This window comes from Equus asinus, chromosome 25 (assembly GCF_041296235.1).
Source record: "Equus asinus isolate D_3611 breed Donkey chromosome 25, EquAss-T2T_v2, whole genome shotgun sequence".
Classification (NCBI taxonomy): domain Eukaryota; kingdom Metazoa; phylum Chordata; class Mammalia; order Perissodactyla; family Equidae; genus Equus; species Equus asinus.
The window spans coordinates 14,684,393-14,710,259 of NC_091814.1; the positions used below are offsets into that span (position 1 = coordinate 14,684,393).

The window sequence follows — 25,867 nt, forward strand, 5'->3', positions numbered from 1 at the left end:
TCTTTGGCCTTTATACCTACAGGTCAGTTTGGAAGGATATAAATCGATTTGTCCTCAGAAGGGTGACCTTACCCCTCACACACACTTACTCTTTACTATTCTGGCTCCAATTCAGGGTTGTTGTCTTCCGTATTAGTTTCCCATTGCTGCTGTAACAAATTACCACAGACTTAATGGTTTAAAACAACAAACATTTATTCCCTTGCAGCCCTGGAGGTCAGAAGTCTAAAATCAAGGTGTTGGAAGGGCTGTGCTCCTTCTGGAGGCTTTAGGGGAAAATTCATTTCCTTGCTTTTTCTAGCTTCCAGAGGCTGCCCGCCTTCCTTGTCTTGTAGCACATTGCTCCAACCCCTGGTTCCATCACCATGTCTCCTTTTACTGACTTTCACCCTGATAGGGACCCTTGTGATTACATTGGGCCCGCTCCAATAATCCAGAATTATCTCCCCATCTCAAGACCCTTAACTTAATCACATGTGCAAAGTCCCTTTTGCCATATAAGTAACATATTCATGGGGTTCTTGGATTAGGACCTGGGCATTTTGGGGGGTTGTTAACAGCCTACCACATTTTGTTTTCTCCTTGGAGATTTCCCTTGCTTCCTGTAAACCAAGAATGCAATGAAAACTATGCTTTATGGAGGGTCTAGTTATTTTGTTGTGGGAGGCCCTTCAGGGTATCTAGTCTGCCATACTGCTAGGAGCAGAAGTCCCCCTTAAGAAGTTTATAAACGCTATTCATAGGCTCCACTGCAAACCTTTGGACTCAGCATCTCTAGGGTTAGGTTTATAAATCTGTATTTTAAAACTATTCCTGATGTGATTCTTAGAATAAACCAGAGTGGAAAGGTTTCACCCCATAACTTGTTCATATCTAGTGGGTGAGACATCATGAGAGGTCAGAGCTGACACCATGGGGAGTGGGGGAGGGGAGGTCAGGAGCTTTGGCTCCTGGCTCAGTACCTGGTAGCACATGCCTTTCCCACTTCCTCTACACAGTCTCTGGGGGCCCTCTTCCATTTATTGGTAACCTTAAGTCAGCCTTCCTACGTGACCTTACAGGTGAACAGAGACTTAACACTCTAGAATTAGAGGTCATGAAAGACTGAGAATAGCTTTACCTACCCAAGTCCTACTTGTCCTTTAAGGACATTACAAAAAAGCTTCTTCTGGTTGAAACCTTTCCTGATCCATCTCTGCCAAATATTAAAGTATGATATTTCCTCTTTGACTTTTTACAATTCTCGGAATCTCACTCAATGCATTCTCAACTGGATGCTCTTCGAGGGTAGGGGACCATGTCCAGTGCATCATCATCGCCCTGTAGCCCTTAGCCCATCATGTTAATAGATGCAATTGAATGGGACACAGAGCCTAGTTGCTTAGGAAGGCTTTATTGATGCATTAGGATAGATGGGGCAATGGACAGATGGCAGAGAAAAAAGTAGCTCTGAAAACTCTGACAGGCTGAGGAGAATTCAGCAGAAAGGGATCACTTGCTCTATGTCTTCCTGCTCCTGAGAGGAGCACAGCAAAGCAGGTAGGAGAGAAGAGTTTAGGATAAAAGCACCTTGCAGAAAGAGTCTCACTGAGAAAGACCTAAAAGAGAAGCACCATGATTAAGAGCTGATGTCCAGGAACATGCCAACTGGACTGGCCAGGGCAGGACAAGCCAACTCCTCTCCAGCTGTGTCCTTCCTGGCACTGGAGTCCAGGGGTGGGACACTCAGGGCTTGGTGCTTTTGAAGTAGGAATACAGCCCCCTGGCTGTGATGCCTCGCTTCCCTTCTGGCTGGGCTGCCTCCTGGCCCTGTGCTGAAGGCACGCTTGTGTGCACGCTCCCCTGGTCCTGCCTTTGGATCACTATCGTCCTTGTCTGGTCATCAACCCACTCCTGGTTAACTACTGTGGGCTCTCTCTCTCTCTGCCCTCCTGTCACACTGCAGCTTGAGTGAGTGCTTGCCCCAGTCTGGGCCTGTCCTCCCAGCACTGTCTCTCCTGCCTCATAGTTGCTCACTTGTGTCCTTCTTTGACCACTGCCTGACTGTGTCTGGGTCTGTCCCTGTTCTCTAGATCCTATATGGCTTGAAGTTTGGTTTCTGTCCTGCTCCACAGTCTGGGTGTGTGACCCTGCCTGTGTCTGAGTGTGTCCCCCTGTCACTACCTGGCTTGTCTGGCTCCTGTCTTGAACGTGGATTTCAGTCCCCCTGGTCTGGCCATATGTGGACTCCCGGGGCTGGGTGCCAGTACTTCCCGTCTGATGGCTCCTGTCCTGCTCCACAGTCTGTGTGTGTGACCCTGCCTGTGTCTGAATGTGTCCTGTCACCACTTGGCTCGTCTGGCTCCTGTCTTGACTGTGGGTCTCAGTTCCTCTGGTCTGGCCACAGGTGGACTCCTGTGGCTGGGTGCTGGTGCTTCCCGTCTGATGGCTCCTGTCCTGCTCCACAGTCTGGGTGTGTGACCTTGCCTGTGTCTGAATGTGTCCTCTTGTCACTACCTGACTTGTCTGGCTCCTATGTTGAGTGTGGATCTCAGCCCCTCTGGTCTGGCCATATGTGGACTCCTGTGGCTGGGTGCTGGTGCTTCCTGTCTGATGGCTCCTGTCCTGCTCCACAGTCTGGGTGGCACCTGCCTGTGTCTGAATGTGTCTTCTTGTCACTACCTGGCTTGTCTGGCTCCTGTCTTGACTGTGGGTCTCCCTTCCTCTAGTCTGGCCATATGTGGACTCCCGGGGCTGGGTGCCAGTGCTTCCTGTCTGTTGGCTCCTGTCCTGCTCCACAGTCTGTGTGTGTGACCCCGCCTGTCTCTGAATGTGTCCTGTCACCACTTGGCTCGTCTGGCTCCTGTCTTGACTGTGGGTCTCAGTTCCTCTGGTCTGGCCACAGGTGGACTCCTGGGGCTGGGTGCCTGTGCTTCCTGTCTGACTGCTCCTGTCCTGCTCCACAGTCTGGGTGGCACCTGCCTGTGTCTGAATATGTCCCCCTGTCACTACCTGGCTGGTCTGGCTCCTGTCTTGACTGTGGGTCTCAGTTCTTCTGGTCTGGCCATACATGGACTCCTGGGGCTGGGTGCCAGTGCTTCCTGTCTGATGGCTCCTTTCCTGCTCCATGGTCTGGGTGGCACCTGTCTGGGTCTGAGTTATGGTTCCACTCATGGTCTCACTTGTCTGGTGGGCTCTGTCCTGTTCCCTGGTCTGCGACTGTCTCTCTGACCCCAGCTCTCTTGTCTGAGGACCGTTGTCTTCCCCTACTCTCTGGGGCTGCTCTACATGCCCCCTGCTTTGTGTCTGCTGGCCCTCTCTCTGCTGTCGCTGGGACTCAGACTGCTTGTCATGGTCACTGACCTGAGTAGAGCTGATGTCCTGACCCTGAGTCTGAGTCCCAGTCCCACCCTGCCCTCTGGAAGCCTGCTCACTCTGTCCACCACTGCTCCCCTCATGACGCTGTCCTTTCCCAACCCTTCCCACTTCAGTGCTGCTTCTCCGTCCTTCCCCCAGCTCTTGTGAGGCCCCAGAGGGGTGGCTTCCAGACTCTTGAGATCCACATGCCCCCTCAGGACTCTCACTCAGTGTCTTGAAACAGGCCTGGGCGACTTTAAACACCAAGACCAGGAACTCCTTGAATTCCACAGTCCCCGTGTCATCTTCGTCCAGCAGGCGCAGGACTTCGTCCACAGTGGCCGGATCGTGGGGTTTCTGGGGAGAAGATGAAGCTAAGTCAGCTTCCCTCACGTGAGGAGGACTTGGGCAGGCCGGTTCACTCAGCTTCCAGGCTTCCCACCCCCGAGCCTGGGAGCTGGCCCTCTCTGGCCCCACCACTGCACACAGATTGCTATAGCAGCACTGACACGGAATCGTTTTCATTTTTCAGTCCTGTCTCTCTCCCTCAAGCCTAGGAAGCACCCTTTGTTTTGTATCCCCTGTGTCTGGCACACTTTCTGGCCTGTAGGAGAATCGGATAAAGATTTAATGGAGAATGAATAAATGATGGGCTCATAATGATTCTTTGGGCAGGCTCTGCCCCTGGCCCTGGGCAGCAAGGCCGTATTCTCTCCAGTGAGCCCAACATCAAGAGAAGCACAGCGGGAACATGGCCCCCTGGGAATTCTCTGAGATCCTTGCTGAGGCTCAGGTGTTTTCCCAAGATAGGGTGGGTGGGGGTCCAGTGGGGCCATGGGTTGCCCTGAGCACGCGTAAGCAGCATCCTTCTGTGCCCACACACTCCTGTCCCCGAGACCTTCATCATCCTGATTGCTTTAGCTGCAAACGAAAGGCAGCACAGGTGGGGAGGTACATCAGGGCCCTGGTTCTGGTTAGTGAGGGAGGGGCTCGCAGAGTCTCCCCCCACTGTTAACAGCCTGCTCTCCAAACCTCATTTCTGATGTGATCACTCAGCTGTTTTTGAGCCACTGCTTTGTGCAAGGCATAGGGCTATGCTGCCAATGAATGCTTATTAATGATGATCAAATTTCCATTAGACATAGGAAATGTTACTGAATCAGATCTAAGAAGCAGCAGAAAGTAGCAATTATTTTTGTTTCTAGAATATTCAAAGGCTCTGTTCCTCCCTGAGTTGTCCCTTTAGAGTCCTTTTACTTTGTTTTCAAATTAGAATTAATTGAAGTCAATGTATTTTCTTGAAGGACCAGGGCCTGTCAACTCCCGTGACCATCTCTTCATCTTCTCTCTCTTTGCCTGCACAGCTGCTTTGAGGCCCAAGGCCTGGATTCAGCGGCTGCCTTCTCAATCCCTGAGGCAACGTGTCTGCAGGCAAACTGGCCTTCTCTCTCCTCTGCTGCCCCCTCCCCACCTGGCTGTGCGCCTCATACCACGATGACGTCAGCAAACTCATGCTCCAAGAGCCTTTTCAGCTCGCCCCGGCTGAGAACCGCGCAGTCGCCCTCCGTCCTGGCGTAGCGTTCGAAGGCTTCGATGATCCCGTTAATGTTTCGCAGTAACTGAGGCATCTTCGGAGTCAAGCTGGAGACAGAAGAAAAGCCCCCTTGGGGGCTCCACAGTCAAGCTCAGCCGTTTCCCTGGGAGGACCTCTGCTTCTAGTCCTTCCTTGCAACTTCCGCTCTGCTCCTGGGTTCTCTATGTCTTCCTTCCTCCTTTTCTACACAATGTATTTTATGAAGGTGAAGGAGGAGCACATCATGGTGAGAGGCAGGCTCCTGAGTGAGGATTTACATGCCATCTCCACCCCCTACCCCGTCAGGCGAGCTGCAGCATCGGACAGGTTGCTGTGCCTCTCTAGCCCCAGTTTACTCATTGTGAAATGAGTAAGGTAACAGTAGTATTTATTTTCTAGGATTATTGTGAAGATTAAAAGAGATAATTCGTATAAAGCACTTGGTGGATGCTGACTTATACTAAGTGCTCGTTATTAAATACATTATTATATTTTATACACATACATAATTTGTGTACATCTATGTACACTCTACTGCTCACAAAGCACTTTCATATGCATCATCTCTTGTAATCCTTATTATCTCTGCTTTTTAGAGGTGAGGAAACAGGCTCAGAGAAGTTAAGTGCTTTTCCCAAGGCCACACAGTTTGTAAGGGACCAAGAAATCCTAGGACTCATATTTCCTGAACCCAAATGCAATGAGCCTTCTAGACTGCACCCCATGGGCAGGGTAATTCGTTTGCCTATTACAGGGTGTTAGGGTCCTGGGAACACCAACAGGTAGTAAATACATATGTGAGTCAACCCCTGCCTTGGGTGGGGGCCCAGCAGGAACCCCAGGGACCCAACTCTGCCCTTTCTCCTTCGTTTGGGAAGGTATTCAGGAAGAGGCTGGGCTGCCACCTGTTGGGAATGCTCGGGGGTGGGGGGTGCCTTCCCTGAGTGGGAGGCCTTCCAATTCTGAGAGTCCAGGTTTCTCTGAATGTGACCTCTGTCCTCAGCCCTGGGACCCGTAAGGGAGGTCAGCCTGCTCATAGGGTGTGGCTCTTTCCAGCCCACAGCCCTGGTGGCCTGCGAGGAATGGGTCCCAGCTGAAGGGAGAGATTTTCTTTCTCAGTAGCGAGGGATCCTGGTGCAGATTGAAGTGAGTCCAGGATGTGGCAGGATGGGCAAGAGGTAGGAGACCTGGAGATGCATGAAGCTGAAGCCTCGGAGAGACCAAAAGGAGGAGATGGTCTCAGAGATGGCAAGGTTCCAACACAGGGGGAGATGGAAGGCTGCAGAAGCTGGGAAGCCAGGGGAGGGGGTACCATGGAGATGGAGAGGAGAGGGCAGAGGAAGAGGAAGTCCTGGTGAGAGAAGCAAGAGAGTGGGAAAGGAAGGAGTCTTGGCACTGAGAAAGGAGGGCAGTGCAGCTGGAAGGATCTGGAAGGTTACAGACCTAGGTGGTCTCTTCAGGGAGTGTCCTTTCTATGATCTGGTGGCCAAAACTTTCAGGCAGATTTTGCTTTCTTTCATACAGCAAGGTACAAAACTCAGAATATTGCACCTCAACAGAGATAGGAAAAGATGCTAGTTTTTTGTTTTTGTTTTTTACCACATGGCAGACCTTAACCACTGACCTATAAACAATAAAAATAGCAAGGTTACACTTCAGATCCCTTAGAATAAATCCACAAACTCTTCTTGCCTAAATATGGCCCTGGGAGGGGGGAGGGCCGCCGTGTGAGCCCCTTCTTCCACGAGGAGTTTCAACCCTGTTGTCAGGTTGGCAGAAGTAACCTGATTCTGGTCTCACAGACTCTCAGCACTGCAAAGAGGCTTCCAGAACCTTAAGAACAAGAGACCTTTGCTGATCCAGGAAGGCACGTGGGTGGTTCTGCTGTGGCTGCCAACAGCCTCCCAGTAAGAGGAACTGCTTCGAGGTCCGCTGCAGGAGGAGAGAGCCGATTGCTTCAGGAGAGCATCCTGCCCCACGAGCGCCGGCTCTGGTTTGCCCTGGTTTGCCTGAGGCGCAATCAAAAGGGACACTTTCTACCCACAACCAGCACTGACAACCTAGGCTGTATCTGACAGCCTGGTTTTATGTGCTCAGAACACCAAGACACTGAGAATGAGAAAGAGGTTCCTCAGGAGGAGACTTACCTAATGCACAGGCAGGATGCAGCAAGTGGCTGTTAAGCGGTGTGTGGCGTGCCTGGTGAGCGGGGCAGGAACCTTTTATAGGGGATTTAATCGAGGCTACTGTTTTAGATGGAAGGTCCCCACCCCACAGGAAGGCTTGATCCATCCCAGGCTCGGCCCAGCCCAGCCCCACCTCCCTTCTTCTCCGTTTCACCTGCTGACACGTGCCTGCGTGTGTCTAATTAGCAGGCCCCTCCCGCCACATTTGGTGCCCTCTCTCCACCTCGTCTCTCCCTGGTCTGTCTCCTCATGACAAGGAGGCTCCTTTCAACGTGATGGGCTCAGCAGAGCTCGGCACAGGTTGGGGTTCCTGGTGAACATTCCTTGTCTGCATGTGGCTGCACAGTCATGGGACTCCTTTTTTTTTATACAAAGATTCAAGAACGTATCCATCTATTGGGGGTTATCCTTCTCAAAGGGGTCACCTTTGGAGGCTATACATGTTTTCCTGCTGATGTTGTAATTGCTTAGAACATTCTTGGAATTCTTGTTTGGGAATTGCCTTTCATACCAAGTTTATGAGACATGCAAGAAATCCAATCTCATATCTTTGTGATTAGGCCTCATTTTTGATGAAAACGACTAAGGCCAATTACCCGCCCCCCCCCACACCCCCCACCCCCCATCCTGTGGATAGATAGCATTTTGTGGTTGATGGGAGAAGAGGCTTAATGTGGTTGTGTACAACCCCTTCGTTGCAAAGACAGGGAGCTAAACTGGTCGACTCATCAACAAATATTTATGGAGAGCCTGCTGCATTTCAGACACAGAGCTAAGGCCTGAGGGATAGAGTGTTGAACAGGATGGCGGCAGTTTCAACTCTCACAGAGTTTACAGCCTGGCAGTCCCAGGAGAAAGTCTCCAAGAGGGTAACAGTAATGGTAATTACTGTTTGATTTGATTTGATTGTCATTGCCATCTCATTTCGTTGGATCCTCATGACAGCCCTGTGAGGTTGAATGGCTAAGCCCCTTTAATAAATGAGGATGATAAGACTCTCTGGAGAAGTGGCCACTCAGTGAAGGAGGGGTGGGGCTGGACCAGAGCCCCTCAGCCTCGGGCCACGGTCCCCTCTATTATAACACTCTGCCACTTATTCTTCTCTCTGTGACTTTTGGCACTTTACAAACATCAAATTTGTCCTCCATGGATGAAGAACAACCATCCTTGAGGATGCTGAGAAGGAAGCATTCTGAGCTCTGAAGCTAAGTCCCAAAGGGGCTCCTAAGCAGCGCTGTAGCAGAAAGTACATGTAGCTTCTTGAGTGACTCTTTGGATGAGGAAAGCCGTCTTCTTACTCCTCGTTTACACGTGAGCATGCAGCACACAGGAAAGGCAATGACAGTCAGGATGGGAGGGTGCAGGAAGGGCCTTGGTTGCGGTGACTGGCATGGCGAGGGCAGCCCTGGAGCCCTCACAAGGGTCAGTGTGGGACAAAGGAGGGGTGAGATGCAGACTGCAAGAGGGGCTGTGGCAGGCTCTCTGGTGGGAGAGGTCTGTCTGCAAGGGGATTGGATGCTCCAGTCCTGGGTGGGGGAGGGGGCAGAGGTTGCTATGGTAACTGGTCAGGGTTAGGAGAAGGTCAGCATGAGAGGGGGAAGCTGGGGAGCAATAGATTAGGGAGTTAAGCAGACAAGACCTTTCTTCTGTGAATGATGTGCTAAGGCTTATCTGAAGGGGTTTAGAACTTACCAGAAAGGTTTGGTAACTAAGAGAAAGTAAGTTAGAGAAGTGACAAGCCAGGTGTATTACAGATGAGGTACTATGAAGCATGTATCATTACATCCAATTTACAGATGAAAAAACTGAGGAACAGAGAGGTTAAGTAAGCTACCCCAAATCACGTACCTAGAAAGTGATAGATCTGAGTCTGAACTTAGTTCTGCCTGCCTCCAAAACCCGCATCTTTCTTCACGCCTGTGGCAGGACTGAGTCTGTGGGGAGGTTGGGAGGGGGAAGAGCTAGGGCTTCAGAGGAGTAGAGGTAACTGAGGTGCATGTGTGTACTGGGTGGAGGGAGGTTGGCTGGAGAGGGTGGCTGGGGCTGGGGGAGATGAGGAGGTGGGAGAGACTGGGACTGACAGTCTTTAATTGAGTGTGTAAATTTGTTAGTTTGTAAAGTTTGTGACGAGTTGCTATAAACGGATGACTTGACTTTGTGGTTACATCTCCTGGGTGTGCTGGGGGGCAGAGAGAGGCCAACAAGCCATTAGAAGTTGAGTCAAACACTTATCCTCTGCTCACTTGCGTTGGAGTAAACAGAAGTCTCAAAGAAGCAAATTCACTTTTGTACTTTGATTCCTTCATACACACGTACTCAGAAATTCATTGCTGACCTCGACTTGATTTGTTTCTACAAGTATCTAACAGCCGGTATCTGCTATACGTCGTGAGCTACAAATGAAGACTAAAACTCTGCTTTCCAGGAAATCAGTCTAATTGGGAGACCAGGCCATGCACACCAACAATAAATATCTAATAATGGAAGATGCAATGTTGTAAAGTGTTAAATCAAAGAGCCTGCTCACCAGACACCTTCACTTCCACCTAGGAGACAGAATGGTGATATGGGACCAGGGCCTGGCAGTGGAGAGTGATGAGAGGGTGGCCATTCAAGGCTCCTCCCAAAAAAGCAGAAGATGAGAAAATTCCATAATCCTGGGCTTCAGCCTTGGAAGAGAACAAAAACAGGTCTGCAGGCCAGAGAGCTGTTGCCTGGAGTTGCTTGGGTGATGAGAGACTTTACCTACTCACTCATGGTCCCCACATCCTGACTGAGGGACAGGGTGACAGGCATGGTTCTTAGAGGGAAAGAGAACAGTGGACAGTTCTGGGCCTCGTATCCTCTCTCTGCCCCAACTGGAGCTTCTACTCCCAAACCTGCCCTACTGGATCCTGGTCAGAACATCTGGAAGCCCAGAGCTCACGTTTAACCCGGGAAATGCCAGAAAGGATTAGGCAGACACCAGAGACATGCCTGTTGACACACTTTCCAGTGACTTAGTGAGTATCTATTAGACATTCTTGCCCTAATCCCCGACCTGACAGGTTGTGTTGCCCCACTGTTTCCCGAGCCAGACAGAGAGCATGAGGCTAACACAATCATTAGCATCCTTGGTTTGGCCAGGAAAGCTGGAAGCTGCCATTTGAAAAGGAATCTGAGTTTCCTGAATCTAGGTCTCCAACCCATAGTCAGAGCTCCTAGAACAAGCAAAGAGTCCAACCTCCTTCCCACCAGGAAAAAGAGGAAATATCATGGAGGAGGAAGAGTCCCTCCTCTTCCTGCTTCACTGGTGCTCAGTCCTGGTGGTACCAAAGGTTTGTTGACTTAAATGTATTGGGAAGATACTGTAGGGGAGGAAGACATTTCCTCTACCCTCTCTGGGTTCGTCTGGCCAGAGAATGAATTAAATTCACATGAGACAGAATAACAGGAAAAAATTAAACAAAGCTTTATAACATGTATACATGGGAGAGGCTCAGGCAAGCTGAGCAACTTGCCAAAATGGCTGAAGCCCCCACCTTAAATATTATATCCAGCTAAAGACAAAGGAGGATGTTGGGGGTGGAGGGGGAGCTGATCATGGGAGATTACCACACAAATACAGTAAACAAATGCCGATTTAAGTCCTTGCCTTTGGCATTGATTAAGAGTTTCTAGAGATAAGGTCATCTGTGCTCCCATTCTTCCTGGTACAGAGAGGGAGACAACTTTACAGATGGAGATTTCTCTTACAAATGTAAATGTCTCTTAACAAAATGTAAGTAAATTCTACTTTTCAGTTGCTTTCCTGTCTGCAGTGTATTAAAAGCAACCAGCCCCAAATAATCCTCATGCCAAAGAGGCGTATCTTGGGGTGGCCAATTCCAGGCCCCCACAATACATTTCCTGCTACGTCTTTATTCCTATCATAATCTCTGGTCAAAAGTATGGACCTGTCATTCCTACAAAACCTGAGCTCATGCTGCCTTCTTGCCTTCCTTCAAGCCCTTCTTTCTGCCTCGAATGTGTTCCTCTCCAAACCCTCCATGGAAATGGCCTTCTTCCATTCAGAGCAGCTCAAACACCACTGATTCCATAATGTATTTCCAGATTATCCTCACCAGATGGAATGTCTCTTAAACAGCTTGCCCTCAATGGTCATTTGTTGGTGCATCTTTATAGCCTTTATTTTATTCTACCATCATTATCATTTCTTATCTATTTGCTTAATCATCCTTTCTTGATCATGCCCCTCTTTGAGGACAAGGCTGGTTTGCAGTAAATGTGTGATGACTTGACATGGAAGCCTTGTCATTCTTCAGGAGAACACGGCTTTCCCCTAAAAGCATGAGGGCTGGGTGATGTGTCCCCCACACCATGCCTGGCCCCATATGCCATCCCACTAGAGCTACTGGGCTTCATCCCTGTTCTCATGGGGATAGAGTGGGATAGCTCAGCATCCAAGGCTAAGGGAAGCCCAGGATCAAATGCGGAAACATTCCAATGCACCTCTAGTCGGGACGGACTGGATTTGCGCTCGTCTCCGGAAAACCCTACAAACCTGTCTGTGCTGGTCTCCACTAGGGGTTGGTCTACTTTTGACTATTTCCTCCTTCATTGATCAGAGCACCTACCCTCCCAGGGAGGTAGCCAGGATTAAAAAGTGATGACAGGGTGTTCTGAGCACACTGAATGACAAAGGAAGATGAGGGTGTGCAAAGGTGAAAGTCATTAAGTAGGGATTACTTGTGCGGCTTGGAAGACAGTCCTTATTTAACAGAAGAGGGTAGGGTGCGGTGGGCCATGGGCCTCTGGGGTCATTCTAGGGGCCACTGGCTATTAGTAAATTTACACATTCATTATCTTCAGACCAGCTGGATGTCAGGAAGACAAGAAGGCACACAGGCATGGTTCTTATCTTCAGGGGTGGAAAGAGACCAGCACAGCTCCACACATCACTGGTTCCAGGGCTGGAGGAGATTCCTTAACCTCTCTGAGCCTCAGTTCTCTGATCTGTAAAATAGTAATAAGCTCTGTTTACACCACTTGGTTACTCTGAGGTTAAAAATACACAGCGGGTGTGAAAGTGCTTTGTAAACTGATGAACACTAGGACGTGGGTGGGGTGTTACTGTTGTTATTGAGGTAGTAGTAGTGAGCAGTCCTTTTGAACACAGAGAAGAGGAATGCGTGCGAAATTGCTGTTCAATTGGATCAGTCTACCCTTTAAGAAACACAAATCTATAAATAATAATTAATACTTCTTGTAAAATCCAAAAACAAAAATTAGAAAAAGCCAGTGGCTGATTATTCACTAGCAAAAGGATGCTTATTTTCCCACAAAAGGATTTACCACAGACTTCTTTCAATTACCTTTGTATTTGTTTATACACCATTAACTATTTCAAAACAAACAAATATAAAGCTAATATTAGCAGCCATTATTTACAGATCAATGCAAAGTGAACCCATAGTTGTCTATGAGACAGCAGGAAGTAATATTCCATATACACAACTTTTGTGGTGCAAAAAGCTGGACGCAGCCTTGCAGGGAGGCTGCCTCCAGTACCTGCATGTAGAGCTGCTGTGGGACGCCCCCGGCAGTGATTGAGTGTCGTGCTGCCCAGTCCTCCCACCTGAGTGCTAAGAACCTGCTTGCACTCCCTGAGTCCTGAATCGAAGATTTCCGATGCCTGGTGGCCTTTGCAATTATTGTGAGGGCTCCATGAATCCACATGCCTGCCAACCACTGGCGTATAAGGAATACTTATCTGGCACATGTGTGTGCTATTATTTTTCAAATATATGCTGGTCAAGTGGCAGCAGTGGCCAAAACAGAAGTCCCCTTTCTCCAAGCACACCAGTGTGGGCCTGACCACTGGACCAGAGTCCCTGACCATCTTGGGGAGCTGGTCATGGGCAAGGCCTGGAAAGCTGGATGGTGGTTGTGACCCGAATGGGTGCCAGCACTGCGCTGAGGTGACTCCCCACACCTGATATCTTAACTTCTCACAAACACCCGAAGGATTCTTTTCATTGTTCCCCTGTTTCATAGGAGGCACTTGAGTTTCAAAAAGGCAAAGTGACATGTCCAAAGACACAAGTTTTGGGTGGGGATAGGACTGGTGCTATGATTTTTATTCCATACACACCATTTGCCTCCAAGGTGGGTTGCGGGGAGAGTGGGGGGCATGAACACCCATGAGTGGTCGATAAAGTATTTTACGTCAGCATGCAGCCCTCTTTCACAGCCCCCGGAGTTGTGTGGGAACAAGGGCCTGGGTGCGGTCACACTCAGGAATACTGGCCTGTGTCAGGGTGGCCCCACAGGAGGGCCAGTCCTCAAAAGCAGCTTTCTGAGACGTGGGAGCTGAGGCATCATGTGGGATCACAGACAACGGACGGTCTTAGCCACCTCCTTTGCTGTCGTCAGCCAAGAACTTGGGGCCTCCCTCCCTGCTTCTGAATCTCTCCCTTCTTAGCCTGTCCTTGGGCAGGCATGACCTTTTTTGTTGTTGTGAAAATGGAAAACGGAGGGCTTCACAGGCCAACCGATCTCCGGATATCCTGGTTCTACCACTTACCAACTCAGAGACTTAGGACAAACCCCTTAACTTCTCCGAGCCTTGGCTCGGCTCTAAAGATGGAGCTTACGTAATTAACGCCTCTTCCTTCATGCAGGGTGTGTAGAGTAAATAAAATAATGAGTCTTAAATGGTTTTCCTGATGACTGTAAAAGTAGGCTCTCAGTAATAAATGTCTGATGTCAATTATGAGGACGTGTCGAGACCTCTGATGATAACAGAACACAGCTGTTCAGGACTAGGCTCAAAGTCCTTGCACAAGCCAGCTCGATGTGGCTAAACAGAAAAACCAGAGGATCCTCTGATCATGAGGGAGGTCTGTACTAGTTTCTAGAACATAACACAGTTGAAATATGAATATGTGTGTGTGTTCATCTGTAAAAGGTAAATCTCCTTATATTTCAACATGTCTCTCTCTTCAGAAGCAAAATAGGACCAGAAGTAGTTTGAATACGTGGATAAAAATTCCGAACATAGAGCAACTTGAAATGGAAAGCCAGAAAATTCTCTGTGATTTCCGAAAGGAAATTCCACATCCATTCCACAAGGATGTGACTATTTGGAGGCTGACAAAGAAGAGGTTCAGCGGGTGACACAGGACCAGAATACCCCGAGAAGGAAAGCCAGAGAGGACCACCCCGGCGTGGTTCACCCAATCCTCGGTGAGGAGGGCTCCCGTTAACCCCGGAAGCGCTCTGTGAATTGTTTTGTAATTTGTTGTGAATACAGTTTTGCTTAAGTTAATATTTTTATCAAAGTTCAAGTCATTTATACAGTAACGTGGGTTCCATCATTTTTACTAAGCCTTTTTGCTGTCCATTCCTAAGATCCGAGTTAAAAGAAGCCCCGAGGTTTTACTGGGGATGGAGTCCTGAGCGGCGCGGGAGGGGCCCGCGGGCGGCTGCCGGCCGATGGGGTGCAGACCCGTCCCCGGGCTGCAGTCCAAATCCTGCCCCTGGCTTGTTCCTATCCGGATGGGCGCACGTTCACAGGCGCTCCTCCTCCTGGAATGCAGCTTCCGCTTGCCTTGTCTCTCTTTGATCCCACTGCTGCCAGGTGGCAAACCAAACGCGGAACCCTGCAAGGTGTGAGGCGAAGTCCTCAAGGTGCCTCGTCTGGGAAGGGAAGGGCCGACGCTGCGCCACCGTGAAAGGGGGTGTGATTTTCTTTTGTTTCTTCCTTGAGGAACGTGTGTTCTTACTTCCAGGCACTAACAGTCCTCCGACTGGTTTTTTGGCCATAATGCTAACTGTCCCTACAGGCGGTGAAGAAGATATAGGCCGTGATAATTACAGGCTGGCTCACCACTCCCGGGAGGCTGTGAAACGGAGCCTGGTGCTGGAATCCTTCTCACTGGTGTCTTCACCTGGTCTGTGTATTAGTCAGGGTTCTGCGGAGAAACAGAACCAATAGAGAGAGTTTATTTTAAGGAAATGGCTCACATCATTGCTGGGCTGGCAAGTCTGAAGTTCACACAGCAGGCTGCCAGCCTGGGAATTTTGGCAAGAGTTGTAGTCTTGAGTCCAAAGGCAGTCTGAGGGAGAATTCCCTCTTCATTGGGGGACCTCAGTCTTTTTCTGTTAAGGCTGTCAACTGATTAGATGAGGCCCACCCACATTATGGAGGATTACCTACTTTACTCAAAGTCTACTGATTTAAATGTTAATCACATCTAAAAAATGGCTTCACAGTAGCATCTAGACTGATGTTTGACCAAACACCTGGGCCCCATGGCTAGCTACGATGACATTAAGTTAACCATCACCCAGTCTGGGTACTCTGGTTTCCCCAGTCCTGGCCTTTCACAGTCAAGGGTTCTCCCTCTCCCCGCCCTGATTTCTTAGTAAATCATCAGTTCCTTGTATCTCGGTCTGGACTTTTATTTTTTCCTTATTAAAAGTACTAGAGGTACATGAAAGAAAATTTAGGAAAAGCATTATTCTAACACCACCCATGAGAAACAATCATTGGGCTGTGTGTCCTGCCAGTCATTGTGCTGTGCGTGCATAAGCAGGGATAATAACGGCTAACACACTGTGTTCCAGTTATGAACTCACTCAATCCTCCTGGCATCGGTGAGGTAGGTACCATTATTATTTCTATGATAAGTGAGAAAAACAAGGCACAGAGAAGTTAAGTGACTTGCCCAAATCCACACAGCTTGTGAAGGGCAGTTTCAGGGTCAGACCCAAGTGCTCTGGCTCTGGAGTCTGGGCTTTTAATCACTTCGTTATAGTGGCCCCGGATACACATATTTTTCTATAATATGGGGATTATTCTAAATACAGTATACTGTTTATTTTTACCTGATTTTCATAATTAACTTTTAAGGTCATTAAATAATCTTCTGCGTTTCTACATCATATTTAGTTGTAGCAAAGAATTCCACTGAATGGAGGTGCTGTTCCTTATTTCATTATTCCCTTCTTTAGCTAGTTAGCTTTCCTCCTTTTTTTTTCTTTTGTAAAACATGTAATGTGAATATTCCTAGACATATATTTTTGTGCCACTCTCTCCAAAGGGAGTTCCCATTCCCGTAAGGTCCAGCCTCTACAAACCCCTGGATATCATTTTATAATTTTAAAAAGTCCCCATTTTACTTGATGACATCTCAGGGCTGTCATTTGAATTCCTTTCATTGATTGTGAGGAGAACATCATTTTTCCTCCACGTGTTTATTGACCATTTGTATTTTATATATAAATTTTTGGTTCATTTCCTTTATTTTTCTAGAGATGGAAAATTACAGTCTTCTAAACTAGATCTTTTCTTGTGAAAATCACTTTTAGACACTGTTTTCTTCATCCTCTGGTGATGTCCTCTTGTCTTCTGTCGTCTCTAGACCCTGGAGCCCAGGGGGATTTTCTAGAAACTCACCGACCTTCCCGATGGTATGAGCTAGCCGCCAGCAGTCCTGGCAGGCTCTGGGAGAGGCTGGTGAGGATTCCTCTGGAGGACAAGTTGTTCAGCCCCTGGAGGGGGCATGAGGAAGAGGAGGGTGTGGGGCTACTGCTATCTGCCTGATTCCCTGAGGCCCAAGCTCTGGGCTGGAGGTGGCTCTGGCGTAGCGGGGAGGCTCTCTGCTGATGGAGCCGCGGTCCTGCCTTTGAGGCCAACTTCTCCCACAACTCCCGCCCCTCTCTGGGCCTCAGGGACTCATCTGAAAAGCAGGGGTGGTGATGGCCCTCCCGTAGGGTGTAGCAAGGACAAATGTGAATGCGTTTTGCAGATGGTTCTCAAATTATAACGAAGGCAAAGTTATTTTTATTTTGAGCTGTAATTGTGGTCTGGTTCTTCAAGGAAAGAGTTGGGTGGTTTGCGGTGAGGATGTCCAAGTTTGTCATATTTGGAGAATGTTTGGCATTTTTGGGTGGGATCTGCTAGTGACCTCCCCACCCCATGCTCTCTGAGTCTCAGTCTCCTCCTCTGTACAGTGGGGACCATGGTACCAACCTCGCTGGGCTGTGTGAGGATTAAATGAGTTAATCTATATAAAGCAGTGAGATTATCCATTGGCACCTAGTGAGAGTTATATGGATTAACTCGTTAAATCCTCGCACAATCCAGTGAGGTAGGTATTGCTTTATCATTACTTTACAGGGGAGGACACTGAGACTAGGTGGGTGAAGTGGCCAGCCCAAGGTGGCACTTAATAGTGGCTTAGCTAAATATACATCCAGGCGGTCTGTCCTGAGAGTCCACATTTCTAACCACTATCCTATACTGCCACTGTCCTGTACTGGGATGGGGAGAAGAGGCGGGTAAGGAAGGAGAGAAACCTGGCCATAAGTTAAGATGACTGTCAAGCTTCCTTCATGCTTCTCAGCCCCTCCTTGCACAGTCTCCTCCAGCCACACCTCCTCCAGGAAATCTTGCCAGGTGAACCCCACCCATGTGATCACTCTTTTTCCCCATCTACTTTCAACTTATCAACCTAGTTGTCTGCATGGTGCTTTGTAATGCCTTGAACATTGTTATTCAATTCACTGGGCATGTATCAAATGCTTAGAACACAGGGCTAGAGCCATGGGGCATGCAGACACAGAAGAAACACATTTCCTCCCTGCCAGGCGTTTATAACCCTGTCAGGGACGTAGAGAAAGACGGTCGTACGAAATACCAATGAAAGAGAAATTGAGATCAGTGTGGTAAAAGAATTATGACCCGTGTTCTATAGAAGTGTGGGGAAAATAAAGCTTAGTTCAGACTGGGGATGGGTACGCCGGGAAAGCGTCACAGGTCATGCATTTGCCCTGGGTCCTGAAGGATGGCTCCGGTTTTAAGAGGCAGTATGATGGGAGAGCAATCAGTGAAATAGAGCAGGAGTAAAGACCCAGCCTGTAAACTATGCCCCGCTGATGCAAGGCAACATCGTCAGTGCTATTGTAGCAGCTTTGTGGTTATGAGTAATGGGAGCAGGAGCTCTTTGTCCTTGAGACTTGTTCATGTGTTTGCATCCCATTTAAATCATCAACAGAGGTCCTGCGTTCTGTGCTCTTGTTCTGCATTTCCCCCGGCTGACGCGTGGCTCAGAGCTCCCTTCTCCTGCAGGGACAAACTGCAGAGAGGTTGGTTCTGTCCTCTGATCAAGTGCTTAACTGCGTTGCTCCCAGCTCCCTGGTCTGATACGGGTGTCCCTCTGGGCCAAAGTGAGGGAGCCCTGCAGTGCCTGCATTCTACTCAGTGCCTAAACTTTTTGCTTGTGAACCTAGTGAGGCTGTTGCCGCCCCCTGGTCCCAGGAAAGCATCCAGCTGTGTTGCTTTGGGTCGGTCTGGGGTCTGAGGTCTGGCTTCAGGTAATAGGTGCTGGAGGCTTGAGGTTAATGTGAGGAATAGAAATATTAGACCACCTCTGAGTAGCAGGGAACTTTTCCTGGACAATAGTTTTTCCTTTTCCCATTCGTCCATCAGCCCATCCAACAAACATTTGTTTAATCCCTTCTCTGTGTCAGGCAGTGAACTTGGTGCTGGGGACCCAAAGAGCAAAAAACACAGTTCTTGTCCTCAAGCTCGGGGTCTAGTGATGTGTGATCATGCAATTACAGCACTGAGTACTTTGATCAAGGAAGCACAGAGAAGGGCCACCCCACACAGAATGAGGGTTAGGGAGCTGGCAATTCTGAACAGAGTCTCAGTGGACAAAAGGGAGATGGGAGAGGAAGTGCAGACAGAAGGTACAGGAGAAGGTGAGGGCATGGGGTGCCCAGGGACACTTGCTGGGGCCGAGAGAGGGTTGGGGGGTGGAGGCTGCCAAGCTAGGTGACTGGACAAGGAAGACAGACCCAGGTCACGAAGGTTCTTGTGGGCCATGCAGTAGCATTTGGATGCTACTCTCGGGGCCCTGAAGTGTTCTGAGCATAGAAATGACTTGTTTGGCTCTGCACTGTATAAAGAAAACTGACTGTAGTGAGGAAAATGCAGTGGTGGGGGCAGGAGTGAGAGCAGGGAGGCCGTGAGGAGGCTGTTGCAGTGGTTCAGGAAAGAGAAGATGAGGACCTGGCCTGGGCAGGGGGAGGGAACTGGAGGTTGGGAGAGAATTGAGAGGTACTGAGGGGGTAGAATCAACAGGACATGCCTATCAAGTGGATGTGGGTGGGGAGGACAGGGAGGAGTCAACGATGACTTCCAGTGGTCTGACTGTGGCTTCCACTGGGTCGCTGGGGATGCTCTTCGCTGAGTCAGAGAACAGGAGGAGGAACAGCTTTGCATCAGGCCTGCGGGCAGAGAGGTGAGTTGAGTCTTGGGCATGTTGAGTCAGCTGGAGATAGGGCACTGGAGCTGAGGGGATGTCAAGGCCTATAGCAGAATTTGGAAATCTTTGGGATATAAGTTTTAGGTAAAAGGCAAAGGGTATTGGGTTTGAGTGGAATGTATGAAGCAGATCAAGAAGAACATTTTAAAGAGAGTTGGAGACGAGCAGAAAGAGTGTATCCAGGAGAGCATAAGTGTGGCCCGTGTTGAAGAGATGCAGTCAGACAGACTGGAAAGGGCCTTGGAGCTGGCAATATGGGAGCACAGCTGGCTCCAGGACCGCAGATTTTGAAGAATGGGAGGAGAAGTCAGAATACAGTGTGTTGGGTGAGTGGGAGGTGATGAGGGGAGAGAGAGAGGCATCTTGTTGAAATAAGTTTGCCTAAGAAGGTAAGGCCAGAGAGAGGGGTGGAGAAGGGAGAGACCAGTCGAGGAAGAGTTGCTTTAGAATGGGAAAGCCTTGGTCATGCTCTTGTGTTGAGCGGAAGGAGTCAGTGGAGAGGAAGGTAGAACATAGAAGGCCTGTGTCACCATGCTTAGGGGAATCCCAGAGGGGCCTTGGCCACAGGGGCTGCAGGGAACTCCAGGCCCTGTAGGTAAAGCAGCCTTCTGGCCTGACAGGCTACCGTGCTGAGCCCCTCTGCTGCCACCCAGGCCTCAGTTCCCTCCATGCTCTACCAGTGGGCTGTGCTGGATCTTTGTTCTACAAAACTGGCCCCAGCTGGCTGCAGAGCTGATGGGACCTAGTCCAAACCTCCTTTTGTCTCCACAGCTTCAGCCTGTATTTAGCAGCAGGAAGGTTTCCTTGGGTCTCTGCCGCCAACTGCCACAGTTGTGGAGTAAGGTGGATCATGAGACAGGCCTGGCACAGGGCAGCCAGGTTAAAGCTTCAGGCGTTGGTTCTGAGCCACGCAGAGGCCTGGGCTAAACCACCAAGGGCCTGTGGTCAGGCTGCCACCTAGTGTTGAGCCAGCTGTACAGCAGGGAGGCCTCTACAAGGCACCAACCATGAGTAGGGAGAGGCCAGAAGCAGGGAAAACCAGACACCAGCAGAGAAGTCAGACTTCAGAGAGGACTCGGCATCCTGAGCAAGAGAGAGAATGTAATTCAGGTGGTGAAGACAAACAACGAAGTAACCCGTCAGCCTGCGGCCGGAGGCCAATAACTCAGTGCAGAGTTCTAGTTTACAAGGACGCTCCCTCTCATTCAATCCTTGGAATCCTCCTTCATCCTTCTCGAGATGTGGTGTGTCCCTGGAAGCTTCAAAATATTTGCCCGTGTCCATTGCCTAGTAAGTCGCAGAACTGGGATTTGAAAGGGGGTTTTCAGACTTTGAGAAGTGGCTGGTGGGGGGGCAGGCACTGAGTTTCGTTTCATTTCAGGAGCAATAGGAACAGTCGAGGCAGACGTAAGCATGAGGTGTGGAGGGTCTGGGCAAAACTGAGCGATGGGGCCCTGTGCCTGGTTGGCCTGGAGGTGGAGAGGGAGGCTCGGAGGTGAGAAGCCCCACCACTGCCCAGGATGTGTGCAAATGGCTACTGGGCTTGAGGAGAGGTTTGCCAGTGAGGCAGGCCCCAGCGAGTCCTGCGTGGGAGCCAGGAGAGCGCAGTGCCAGATGTCAGGGGCTCTGGGAGGAGGGGCCTAAGGGGTGACTGACAGGACCGTCAATGACAAGCCCAGTGAGCATCTGGCCTGCTAACGTGCAGCTGGAACAGAGGACCCAAGATCAGAGAAATGCACCAGCAAGTAGATGGGGCCCTGAGAGCAGGCAACACCGGGGGAATTGAAGCATCTCCTGGGGGGATTACAGGGGAGAAGGAGAAGAGAAAAAAGCAGCCAGCCTACCTGCTTGCAGACGCCCACTTGGAAGGAAGACCGAGAGGCCTCTGGGGGTGCCAGCTGGGGGTGGGTGGGTAGGACTGCCTTCAATTCAGAGGCCCAGGTGAGAAACAGCAAGAGTGCTTTTTCCTCACCTGCCTGGACCGTGTTGGTAAAGGTGAAGGCAGCATGTGGGGGCAGGTAGCAGAGCCCTGCCAAGAGTAAGAGGACAGTGTCCTGGGTTGCACGTGTCCCCCAAGCCAGGCTGCGTCTTCAAATGAAAAAGTCACCCCCCCCCCCCATTTTTTCTGAACAAGAAGGCACAATAATTTGTTCCCATGCAGGGCAGGAGAACTAAAGGGATGGAACATCTCTTTGGCCCCAGGCTTAGGGTTTGAGTGGGAAGGGAGGTGGACAACTTGGACAGGAGCCTGACAACATGGGGCTTGTCCTCCCGATGACGTTGCTGCCCTGACAGCACCCCTCAGAGGCCTCTGCAGTCCTGCTCCTCCGACCCTCCCAGTGCCCTCCAGCCCCTCTCCTGTCCACACACACACTCAATACCTCCTTGCTTCCCCATTCAAACATGACTAACTAGGTGTATAGCAAATTGGATCCTATTTGTAATCTATCAGTAAATATTAGTGACTGTGCGCCTGAACCTTTGCTACTCCCACTCAGATTGTCTTAAAGTTTTCTTTTTAATAAAACTCTGGCTATAAAGTAAGAAGAGCCTGCTATGGGACAGTCAGGAAAGGATAATGAGGACAGTATCAATCAGATTGTCTTCTAATCAATTAAAAATAAACAACTTTATCTCATTTTTGATGACTAGGCATTCTTTCCAGCCACTGAAGGTCCTGGTGCTGTGGTGGGTTCTGCATCGTGAGTGCTCAGTCAGGACTTGTGGGGTGGCTGCTCATTGGCTGGTGCCCAGCGAGCACCAGGCTTCCTGTAAACATTCAAAAGTACGGCGTGTGTTGGAGTGGTAGCTTGTCTGTAGCACACTGCCTGGGGAGCTGGCTGAATTCCATATAGACTTGTTTTTCCCAAGTTAGCTGGTGGCTTCCTGCCATGACAACAAGCTCAGTCCTGCAGGAGTGGGTTTGGATGGTGCCTCTGGATCCCCTGAGTGTGAGCTGACCCTGAGAGGAGTTAGTCCCTTGACAATCAGATGTTGAGTACCTACTGTGTGCCTCGTACCATGTGGGCTACTGAGGCTTTATAAAGATGAAGGCTGATGGAGATAGGATCCACAGACCAGCTGGAATGTAACCTAATACATGTGGGCCTAGAGTTAGATATAAAACATTGAGAGAGCAGAGGGGATGGCCCTGGGGGTAAGTCGCTCCACGAAGTCTCCACAGAAGACTCTTCACAGAAGAGGTGGCCTGAGAGTTGAGCCTTGAAGGGCGAGTGGAGTGTAGAAGGTTGGGGGACGTAGGGCCAGGTGGAGAGAAGAGAAGCCATTCTAGGAAAAATGGAGAACAAGAACAGTGAGCTGGAGGCGTGAGGCTGAAATGCGTTCCAGGAGCACCAGGAGGACCTTCTGTGGCTTACATTTTTGTTTGAGCTGCACTGTTAAAGTGGGTGGCTGCTGCTATGTGAGCAGCGAGCTCCCTGCATCTTCGGAGGGTCCTCTCCCTGGCCCCTCCATGCTTTTCCTTGGGTCTACCTGGCAGGAAACAGGAATGTCTCCTGGTTTCGGCCAGGCCCAGTTCCATTGCCTCCTTCCCTGAAGCCTCTGGGATTATCTGGACAGATGTGGCTGCTCCCACTTCTGGGCTCTCACTTCACCCTGTCCTTCCCACTGTTATGGCCCCTTACACACTGATTGTCACTGTTTTAGGGTCTGCTTTCTCCATTAGGCTATATGTTCTTCACAGGCAGGAAACGTGCTCGGTTCGTCCCCGCATTCCTAGCATCTGGCACTGGACCTCACATAGAACACACACTCAATAAATGCTTAATGCTTCAGTTTGTTCTGTGAGCACATCCCACTCACTGAGCAGACCCTGGCTCAGTTTTCTCGTCTAACCTCATTAGGGATTAATGTAAGACTCTGAGCAGTCTGATGCAGGGTGAGAAGGTTCAGGGTAGATTGTCCTCATCAACCCCAATTAGTGCTTGATTGAGAAGGTCACAGTCCAGGCTTATGTAGTGAGAATCCATTATTTAATTGATTAAAACAGGTTTTCAGTTGGCAGCTTGACAAGTACATACTGCACAGCCTCGCCCACTCCACCTACAGGGCTAGTATGTGACAGATTTAGGTGGCAAATGCTTGGAATGCCTTGAAGATCCTGCTCCAGCCAGCCAGCTGGGTGCTACTGGGACAGGGAGGACCCTGGTGACAAATGTGACCTGATTACTGGAGCTCTTTCTTCCTAGGATGGGCCTTGGGAGCATGGCTAATTGCTAAACCAGGTACTGAGAGAAGATGAGAAGCACGTCTCCTGAATCCTGCCCTGTTGTACCATTGACCCCATTTGGGAACCTGGACCTTGTCTTTTCATACTAATCGTCAGCTGAACTATCAGGACGGTTTTATAAATCCCTAATTCCTGTAAGGGAATTTTGTGATGATGCCCTTCCAAGGAAGAGTGGATGAATGAGCGGATAAGCAGAGGGATGGGATATATGGATGGACAGATAGCGAATGACCAGATGGATAGACAGGTAGATGGTAGAATAAGTGGATGGATAGATGGAAGGGAAGTCAGCCTGTGCTTATGGGCCTCCTGGGGACATAAAGTCCTCCAGTGGGAGGTGGTGCTGGTGGATGCTGCTGTGGCAGGACTTTAGTTCCTGAAGGCTTGGTATGAGTAGTTGAAGAGCTAAATATAAAGGGCTAACTCTTGCATTTTTTTTCAGGAAACAGCAATAAATTGAACGCAACTGATGTCTCTTCAAAGATTTGCTGTCTACCAAGACTTTCAAGCATCGAAAATATCTTTATCTTTTCCTCTCAGCATTGATGGGGAGGCCATTTAGGAGAGAGTGAAATAACCTGCAAAGAGAAAGAAATGACACCTATAAAAATAATATAGGAAGCAATAAAACAACACTGCAAACAGTTTGGCAGGTGGAGAGGAAAGAATCACCTTCATAAATCCATCATTCTAGAGTGAGCCTTGTGTTTGTGTGGCTGTGCTTATGCACGGGAATGGACACAGCTGCAATCACCCTCCACATACCCACACTCTGTAACCTACTTTCTCCACCTAACATGATGTCATGAGCATTTTTCTATGTTGCTACATAGTCTTTATAATTACTTAAAGTGACTGTAAAATATTCCATTCACTGCTATTGTTGATATTTAGATTGCTTGTATGATTTTTCCTTTGTTCATTTTTATGAATTGACGAATAGTAGGTATTTCACTCAGTGCCTTGAAAAACATATATATCTAGTAGGTGCTTTATTTCATTCCCATATCTCTCCTTCATATATATCTTTGTATCTGGGCTTTTCCTTAGGATAAATTTCTTAGGATAAATATTGAGTTCAAGAGTTTAAACAATTGTATGACTTTTTACGTGGTATTTCACACATGTTGCTTTATTATGATGATAATAACAATGATGATAATATGAATAACTCCACAATTACACATAGTATTTCACAAAATCCTCCCAACATCTCTGAGGGTAGTCATTACCCCATTTTAGATGAGAAGCAGATGTCCACAAGTTTAAGTAATTTGTCCAGCGGCTATGTCTGTTCTGTTTTCGTCTTTCTCCCCAGGGTTAAGTACAATGTCTGGCTCATAGAATGACTGCAGTAAATGTTTCCTGAATGAAGTCCACAAGTCGGGGTGTCATGATTCAAACCCAGATCTGTTTCAGTTCAAAGCCTGTGCTCTTCCCCTTAAACCTTGCCAACTGGCTTTTGACGTTCATTTGGGTGGGGGTAGAAATGCAGGTGTTGCCATACTGTTTAATTAAGGACTCAGGCCTAGTGAAGCACTTCAGGTTTAGGGCAAACATGCAAGAGCTAATGATGTGCGGTGGGTGGGAGTTTGGGACTCTAATTATCGTTACCCTAGAACTGTACCTGCTTGCCATTTTCCTGAGATCGCCCATCCAGACCTATTATATAATTCTAAGAACAATGCCATTGGAGAGTGGTCCTAAGTGCTTGGTGGCCACATTGAATTCAGAGGGTTTGCTGTTGTCTTCTGGCTGTGTGACCTGATTGTGCATTTACAGAAATGCTGTCCTCATTGGAATCAGTCTCTAAAACCCAACTGCATGAGCTGAGGAGGTAGAGTAGCCCCCTGGACTAAACTTCCTTTGGCTCTATCCTTCCTATTTTCAGAGGATGCTGAAAAGTGACCCATCATCCCAAAGAGCACCAGCCCCAAGAGTCTTGAGCAGTCATTTTCTAAGGTCATGTCCTCCTGGCACAAGGCAGAAACCAGTGTCCCATTTCTTTTGCATAGGATGTATGCATCAAGGGTCAGAATTGTTCTTCAGAAATGCTTTAAACAATAAGGTCTGTCCACTGAAGCTGCTTGGCCAGGCAGAGGGCAGGAGAGGTCAACAATAGGGCTGGCCTCAGGGCCATGAGGGAGATTCAACATGGTTAGGGCTTCCTGTGTGCTCGAAATGGAGGAGCTACTGTAAACTCTGA

The 25,867-nt window shown here is 49.1% G+C and overlaps 1 protein-coding gene and 1 long non-coding RNA gene across 2 annotated transcripts; one reads left to right on the top strand and one right to left on the bottom strand.

Moving 5' to 3' along the window:
• Positions 1-1,373: 1,373 nt before the first annotated feature.
• CRNN (cornulin) lies at positions 1,374-7,294 on the bottom strand. Its single transcript, XM_014868215.3, has 3 exons — positions 7,057-7,294; positions 4,827-4,999; positions 1,374-3,693 (listed from the first exon to the last, which is right to left on the bottom strand). Exons 1-3 carry the CDS (start codon positions 7,199-7,201, stop codon positions 1,726-1,728), a joined length of 2,286 nt encoding a protein of 761 aa, XP_014723701.3. The 5' UTR covers positions 7,202-7,294; the 3' UTR covers positions 1,374-1,725.
• Positions 4,995-25,037, top strand: LOC106848384 (uncharacterized). Its single transcript, XR_011498027.1, has 3 exons — positions 4,995-5,284; positions 14,083-14,322; positions 24,104-25,037. It is a non-coding gene; the product is annotated as an uncharacterized lncRNA (long non-coding RNA).
• Positions 25,038-25,867: the final 830 nt, after the last annotated feature.